Source organism: Leucopleurus acutus (assembly GCF_964270905.1).
Source record: "Leucopleurus acutus genome assembly, chromosome: 19".
Taxonomy (NCBI): Eukaryota; Metazoa; Chordata; class Mammalia; order Artiodactyla; family Delphinidae; genus Leucopleurus; species Leucopleurus acutus.
The window spans coordinates 8,238,722-8,246,374 of record NC_139161.1 but is presented as its reverse complement, the minus strand read 5'-3'; the positions used below and the strand labels follow the sequence as shown (position 1 = coordinate 8,246,374).

The 7,653-nt window shown below is 60.2% G+C and overlaps 1 protein-coding gene across 2 annotated transcripts in view; it reads right to left on the bottom strand.

Annotated features, from left to right (window-relative positions):
* Positions 1-2,973: 2,973 nt before the first annotated feature.
* The window catches only part of MGAT5B (alpha-1,6-mannosylglycoprotein 6-beta-N-acetylglucosaminyltransferase B), a gene marked incomplete at both ends in the record, with an annotated part of 66,595 nt that continues 61,915 nt past the window's right edge, over positions 2,974-7,653 (bottom strand). For both annotated transcript variants that reach the window (XM_082860216.1, XM_082860217.1), the window contains 3 exons: positions 2,974-3,172; positions 3,701-3,975; positions 4,370-4,444. In XM_082860216.1, coding sequence (XP_082716342.1) covers positions 2,974-3,172; positions 3,701-3,975; positions 4,370-4,444 — 549 coding nt within the window. The remainder of the gene's footprint in view (positions 3,173-3,700; positions 3,976-4,369; positions 4,445-7,653) is intronic.

Here is a 7,653-nt window from a genome sequence, read left to right as displayed (position 1 = left end):
TTCTTCTGTCCTACCTGGTTACAAAGAGATCTTCCTTACAGCTTTGGTTGTGAAAGATCTTCTGCCAGCTTTCAGTTGGCTTTCTGGGAGAACTCTTCCACCTATAGATGTATTTTTTTTTTAATTTATTTATTTTTGGCTGTGTTGGGTCTTCGTTTCTGTTTGAGGGCTTTCTCTAGTTGCGGCGAGCGGGGGCCACTCTTCATCGCGGTGCGTGGGCCTCTCACTGTCGTGGCTTCTCTTGTTGCAGAGCGCAGGCTCCAGACGCGCAGGCTCAGTAGTTGTGGCTCACGGGCCTAGTTGCTCAGCGGCATGTGGGATTTCCCAGACCAGGGCTTGAACCCATGTCCCCTGCATTGGCAGGCAGATTCTCAACCACTGCGCCACCAGGGAAACCCTATAGATGTATTTTTTGTTGTTGTTGTTGTTGCAGTACGCGGGCCTCTCACTGTTGTGGCTTCTTCTGTAGCACAGGCTCCGGACGCGCAGGCTCAGCGGCCATGGCTCACAGGCCCAGCCACTCCGCAGCATGTGGGATCTTCCCGGGCCGGGGCACGAACCCGCGTCCCCTGCACCTGCAGGCGGACTCTCAACCACTGCGCCACCAGGGAAGCCCTATAGATGTATTTTTGATGTTTGTGGGGGGAGGTGAGCTCTGTGTCCTTCTACTCCATCTTTTTTTTTTTTTTTTTAATTTTTGGCTGCATTGGGTCTTCGTTGCTGTGCGTGGGCTTTCTCTAGTTGTGGCGAGCGGGGGCTACTCTTCGTTGCGGTGCGCGGGCTTCTCGTTGCGGTGACTTCCCTTGTTGCAGAGCACGGGCTGTAGGTGCGTGGGCTCAGTAGTCGTGGCTCACAGGCTCTAGAGCACAAGCTCAGTAGCTGTGGCGCACGGGCTTAGTTGCTCCGCGGCATGTGGGAATCTTCCCAGACCAGGGCTCAAACCCGTGTTCCCTGCATTGGCAGGCGGATTCTTAACCACTGTGCCACCAGGGAAGTCCCTACTCTGCCATCTTGATCTCCCTCCCCTAGTTAGTCTTCTTATCACGACCTGGCTCAGGCTCTCATCAAAATGCATTTATGGGGCTTCCCTGGTGGCGCAGTGATTGAGAGTCCGCCTGCCGATGCAGGGGACACGGGTTCGTGCCCCGGTCCGGGAAGATCCCACATGCCGTGGAGGGGCTGGGCCTGTGAGCCATGGCCGCTGAGCCTGCGCGTCCGGAGCCTGTGCTCCGCAATGGGAGAGGCCACAACAGTTAGAGGCCCGCGTACCGCAAAAAAAAAAAAAAAAAAAAAATGCATTTATGTTCTCTGACCTCACAGCAACCACAGCCAGCAGAGGCCAGCCCCAGGTGAACAGAACTGGATCCAGCCCTGCTGGTCAAGCGGGGTCCCTGGAGTCACAGTGCTGGAGTGGTGGGAGGGGCCGTGGACTTCTGGCACGCGCAGGGACTTCCTTTAGGCAGCCTGACACAGTGCCAACTTTGTAGATGGAGTGATGATGTGGAGGAGGGGCCCGGGGGCCCCAGATATTCACCCCCCCCCCACCCAGGGTGTTCACACCCCCTCACTCCTCCAGGCCTGGGCATCCCAGGAAAAGATGAGAAATAGCACAGCTCCTCCTCTGCACCTCACATCCCAATAAAATATTTATTATTTCAAGAAATCTTTAAAAAAAAAGAAGAGAAAAGAGTATCTCTATTGCTTTCCCCCGAAAGGTCAGGTCCTTGGTGACTGTTGAGTTTCTGTGGCCACAGGAGCTGCCCAGGCCGAGAGGGCTCTCTGATGGGAGGTATCCACCTTCAGGCCCCGCCCTCTGGACTCAGGGCCCTGGGGCTGCCTCCCTGGAAGGGAGGAGGGGCAGGCCTAGGCGGGTGGGGCGGGTTGCCTGGAAGGGAGTGGGATTAAAAACGGGGTTGGGGTGGCAGTGTTTCTGATGGCCCGATCTGTTTCCTCAGGTGAAGGGGAAGGCATGCCACACGGATGGACGGCTGGATCCAGAGGTGATTGGAGGCTGGAGGAAGCTGGAGGTTAGGGACACGGACACAGCATTGATGGGGCAGGGGTGGCTACGTGGGGGTAGCAGGCCTGGGCATCCAGGAACTGGGCCACGTGTGCCATGGGGCTGAAGCTTCATCCCAAGCCTGCAAAAGATGCTTAGGAGGTGGGGGCAGGGTAGATTCTAGAGCCTGTTCTCAGAGGCTGGGGTGGGGACTGAGGCTTTGGAAACAAATCCACGGTCTGGAATCGCAGTCATGCTGGGATAGGTTTCAGGAAATGCCCAAAGTGAAGAAAGTTGGAATAAGCAAGAGGGAAACAATTCAACCCAGGGTCTAAGTGGTCCCTGCAACCCTAACTGTGGTGCCCAAGTGTGGAAAGGAGGGGAATCTGGGAAAACAGGAGGGGTGGGGGGGCTGAGGAGGCATGAACAGGGTCCCCCAGCCTGGCCTTCCCCCAGTCCCTGGCCCTTTCTGTCCACACCCCAAACAACTCCACAGGGCCAAGGCTGACCCCTCACACATCACTCCCCACTCTGTGGACCCTCCAGTGGGCCACTGGGCAAGCATCACCCCGCTTCCTCTATCGTATGCCCAGAGGCCCCATCCTTGGGCCCAAGAAGGACAAAGGCCCTCACTCCACCTGGTCCAGATCTGGTCTTGCACAAAGCAAGGGGCCTCCGACCATCTGCTCCTGGGCCAGTGGGACCCTCTGACCAACCCCCAGCTGCTTGGCCACAACGCTGCCACGAGCCCTTGGGGTGACAGCAAGGAGCCTGCCTAGGGCGGGCACCAGGCACTCGGCAGACTTGCCTCCCTCCCCAGACCTGCGCACCTATCGGCTCGGCCCACGTCCCGGCCGAGAAAGGAGGCTCCAGCCTGGGGGCGTTGGGGGGGGCGTGGGTAGGGCGGGTCGCTGGAGCTCAGAATCTGCTGGTGCTTTCTCCTGCGGCGGGGAGGGCCAGCCGGGTGGGCGCCCTCACAGACAGTCCTGGCACAAGGCCACCTGGCCCTTGCGGAAGTCTCGGCAGGGGCAGAGCCGGCGGTACTTGCTGCTGGAGCCGGCGCAGCTGAAGAGCAGAGGCTCCTTCTGCAGGAAGCACTCCTGGCCCGGCTGGGCAAAGGCCGGGTACAGGTGGTTCATCTCCGATTCAGTGCCATCACAGGGCACCTGCAGCCTGGGTGGGCACCAACGGAGGTGGTCACTCAGCGTGCGGGGCGGGGGCTGCCCCAGCCTGGCACTGCCCGCTCCCTCTCCCTGGCCCATCCCATTCCAGACCCAGGGAGATGTCTCTAGGAGGCGCCAGGACAAACGCTGGGCTGCAGCTCCTTCTCGCCCCTGCTGTGAGAGAGGAGAGTGGGCAGGAGGGCGGGGGCCCAGGCTCACCCATCAGGGGGAACCTGGGGCAGCTTCTGTGGCCTGGACCTAGAAGGTGCCCAGACAGGCTGGGCAGGGGCTGAGGGAGGGATGAGGAGGTCAGGGACTGAGCAGGGAGCTTCCCCTGGTGGTTTGGGGCAGAGGCTTTGCCAAGAGTGGGCAGCTGTGCTGTGGATACCTGCCCGGAAGGTCCCTTCTGGATCCTTCCTGACTGACTGGAAAGCACCGCATGCCCCCACTGCTGGCAGGGCCGGGGGCAAGGCGGCCACGGGAGCAAAGGAGCTACAGGTGAGGTCAGCTGGGCCGGGTCGGGCCGGGGCTCACTCACGTCTGGAAGGCGTCCTGGCTGTTGAGGAAGGGGAAGAAGGAGGGCTCGCAGATCAGCCCGTGGTCCAGGCAGGCGTCCGTGCAGGCCCTCCCAGCGGCGGCCAGCCAGGCCCGGAGGGAGTGCGCTGGGGGCCAGGCCCCAGGGGCCAAGCTGGCGTTGCGGGCCCACTTGAGGTGAGTGGCGTTGGGGGCCAGGATGAAGGGGCTCTCCGGGGCTCGGGCCCCTGCGGGGGCTCGGGCCCCTGCGGGGGCAGGGCCTGGGGCCGCACAGAAGTCCTGCCCAGAGGAAAGCATTGTCAAGAGGGAAAATGGAACACCTCACTCCCAACTCATCCTGTGGGTAGGGGGTGCAGGCGGAGGGTCTTCCCTACTCCCCACTCACTCACTAAACTTCTAAACAACTGTGTAATAAAAATGAAAAATGAGTCTTTGCATTTCTGTGCTGTGATATGGGGGTTGAGACTCGAGCTGGGGGCCCAGGGCAGGGGTGCCCCAGGCCTGGTCTCTGAGCAGTACTGCTCGGCCCCCCCCATCTCCAACCCCCGCGCGGAAGGAAACAGATTGGAGAAGGACCTGGAGGTTAAAGCACGCTGCACCCTGGGCAGAGGTGGGGCCTCAGACACTGGCGCCAGCTCGGCCCCTGGAGACAGAGAGTGGGGGACCCACCTACCTGGTGCTGGATGTAGGCATGGACCCGCTCCAGCATCCCCTCACACGTGTACTCGTAGGGCAGGTAGGGGTCCACCTGTGCCAGAGACAGGCAGACACATGGGGCAGGAGAAGCCCTGGGCCTCCCCAGACCTGGCTGCTCGGCCCTGGGAGCAGCCAGATCTGGGGGCTCTCACGGCCTGCACCCAGGGAGCCGACCACCCTATCCACGCAGATGCCCCGCTCCCCGGTGCACCCTTCAGTGGCCCTCGGGGGCCTCACGACAGCTCATCCCTCCCTGACCCCCTCCCACTTCCACTGAGCTTCTCCTCTTTCCCTAAAACTCAGCATTCCATCCCCTCCTCGGCTGTGATGCCTGCTCTTCCCCAGCCAACCACCAGATGCACCCTCCCCTCTTAGACGTTACCTCCTCCAGGAAGCAGACCCAGAGCTCCACTGCCCCCCTCCTGTTAAAGGACCACTTTCCTTTGCACACACTCCAGACTTTCCCAGTAGAGAATTAGTGCCTGTGTCATCATCTCTGATTTATCCCTTGTCTCCCTCAGGTCATAAGCCCCATGGGCTGTGGGACCACAACCTGTTCACCATTGAATCCCTGGGGCCTGGCACGATGCCTGGTACACAGGAGTCCCTGAGGAACTAGTCATGGAATGAAAAAGCATCCCCAGCTCTGCCTGTGTTCTGCCCAACATGTGGAAGTTTCGCGCAAAGCAACACAGGGCATCTCCCAGCCTGGTGGAATGAGATGACATTTGTAAAGCTTCCTGCCCAGACCAGGCACCCGGGAGCTACATGAACTAGGTGCCCCCAAAGGGAGGCCACATACCGTCAGTCTAAATATCAGAGTTACAGAACAGCACACGCTGGGGCCGACGGGACCAGGTGGATTTGGTAGCTGGGGCGCAAGGAGCAAGGGGAACGGAAGAGGTGATGAGGCCGCCTCCCCAGCGCGGGTACCCCCACCTCCTCTCCAGTCTTCTTACCTGGCCACCCCCTCCCCGTTTACAGCAACCCTCGGTGGCCCAGCACACACAACCTCCTTGGAGGAGACTGTCTGCCAGGTGGGCGGGAGGCGAGATCGCGGTGACCTGGGAGATGTTCGTCTCAGACTCAGCGGAAGGTCTCTTTTAGCCTTTGGCCCCACCCCCCACTCCCCACCACGTGTGTTGGCACCACACCCAGCCCAGCCGCCTCCTGATGATGCCGTTTCCCTGCCAGCAGCTCCAGAAATCAGGCAGTTTCAGCCCAGGTAGTGAAATGTTGCTAGTCTGCCCAAGTCCTTTCTCCGCATCAGAGATGTGTGTGTCAGAACCCAATCAGGCTGCGCTGGGTCCTGCCTCCTGTAGACCCCGCGTCGAAGGGCTGGAGGCCCATCATGGGCCCTCTGGCCCAGGGGACATCCCCGCCTTCAAGCTGAGGAGGTCTCAGGGAAGCAGCAGCTACCACCAGGACTGATTCTCGGGACCAGGCCCCACCCCTCTGACCGCGCCGCGGTTCTGACTTCACCCGCCCTGTGAGTCGGTGTCCTTAATCCGGGGGCAGATCCGGGATCCCAGAGAATCCCCAGGTCCACATCCAGCCACCACTTCACAGCCCATCAACCAGCACAGCCTTTCCAGCCCTGAGCTCCACACAGCCAATCCCAACCCCAGCTGATGGCCACCGAGGCCCCGGCCACCAGCTGCTGCCCCAGGGGATCCCCAGTCGCCTCGGATCCAAGACTTCAAGTCCTGGTTATAAATAAACCCACCAGAGAAGAGATTTCCCCTCCAAATATCACCCTGCCTGCTCCTGGCGGCAGCCACCGACTCATCCCCCGGGGTGGTTTGAAGCCCGTCACGTGGTGATTCTAAGCCCCCCTCCACCCGCGCGAGGGAGGGGACCATTCGCAGCAGCCACGTCCCGCCTGCCGTGAATCTCCCACCGGAGGAGCCAGCCTGCCTGGAAATTACCCCCATTAGGTCTAATTACAGGTGTGCACGGTGATCCGTCTGGACAGAACGGCAGGTGCTGGTCCTGCCGGGATTGCTGGCCTGTGATGATGAGGGGGGAAGGGGGCGGGAGCAAACCAGCAAGATTTCAATAAAAAATTTAAAAAACCCGCAAACTCCAAGGCTGCACCGGTCCTTTTAAATCAGAAGCTGGGGATAGGCCCAGGAATCTGCATTTTAAACACCTCTCAGGCAATTCTTGGGTAAAGGGTTAACTGCCCAAGTGTCAGGGTGGGGGTGGGATGGCTAAAGGCAGGGGGGCCACGGGCTGGTTTGGGGTCCAGCTGCAAGTCAGCCTGACGAATTTGCAGTACCTTGGTTCCTGGACCCTTTTGTTACTGATTTTTTTTTTTTTTTTTTTTTTTGCGGTAAGCGGGCCTCTCACTGTCGGGGCCCCGCCCACTGCGGAGCACAGGCTCCGGACGCGCAGGCTCAGCGGCCATGGCTCACGGGCGCAGCCGCTCCGCAGCACGAACCCGCATCCCCTGCACTGGCAGCCGGACTCCCAACCACTGCGCCACCAGGGAAGCCCTGATTTTTAATTAACTAACAATTAAACAGATGTTCATGTTTTAAAAAATCAAGAGAAAACAAGGCAAAGCAAGTTCTCCTCCGACCCCAGATGCCCAGCCCCTCCCCCAGGGCAGGCACTGTTATCAATTTCTTGTGTGTCCAGCCAGAAATAACGCGTGAATAGATGAGCATGCTCACACGCACAGACGCCCCCCAACATACACCCCTGTTTAGGTCTGCGGCTGGGAACATGGCTCTCCACAGGGCTGGGATCTCGCTCACTCAGTCACCAGGGACCTTGGAGGTGGAGCCCGACCTGAGGCCTGGGCTGGACAAAAGCCTTCCTGGTCCCCTTCCCACCCCGCCCCTGCGCCCCTAGGGTGGGAGTCCCAGAGGGTTGCTTTTGCAAGGGGTGCAGAGAGGGACAGAGTGCAGGATGGGGGCCCCTGCAGGGCAGGTTCTCACAGCGCCCTCCCCCACCGCCTGTCGGGGGGTGGGCGGCTTTCTCTAGCTTTGCTCAGTCCAGTGTTGAGAGCTGGCAGCTGCCCTCCCAGTTCAGTCTCAGCCAGCAGCGGATGCAGCTGTGGGAAAACACCCCGGTTTCCTCATTTCTCAGGACAATCCGGGATGCGAGTACCCCACCTCTCAGAGGTCCCCGCCGGCACTGAGCACCAGGTGGCTGGAGGCAGGGGTAACCTTCTTGATGACACACCCTGACTCACTGGCACTCCAGGTGCCGGTGCACTCCAGGCACTCCCAGATAAACTACTTGTGCTCAAAT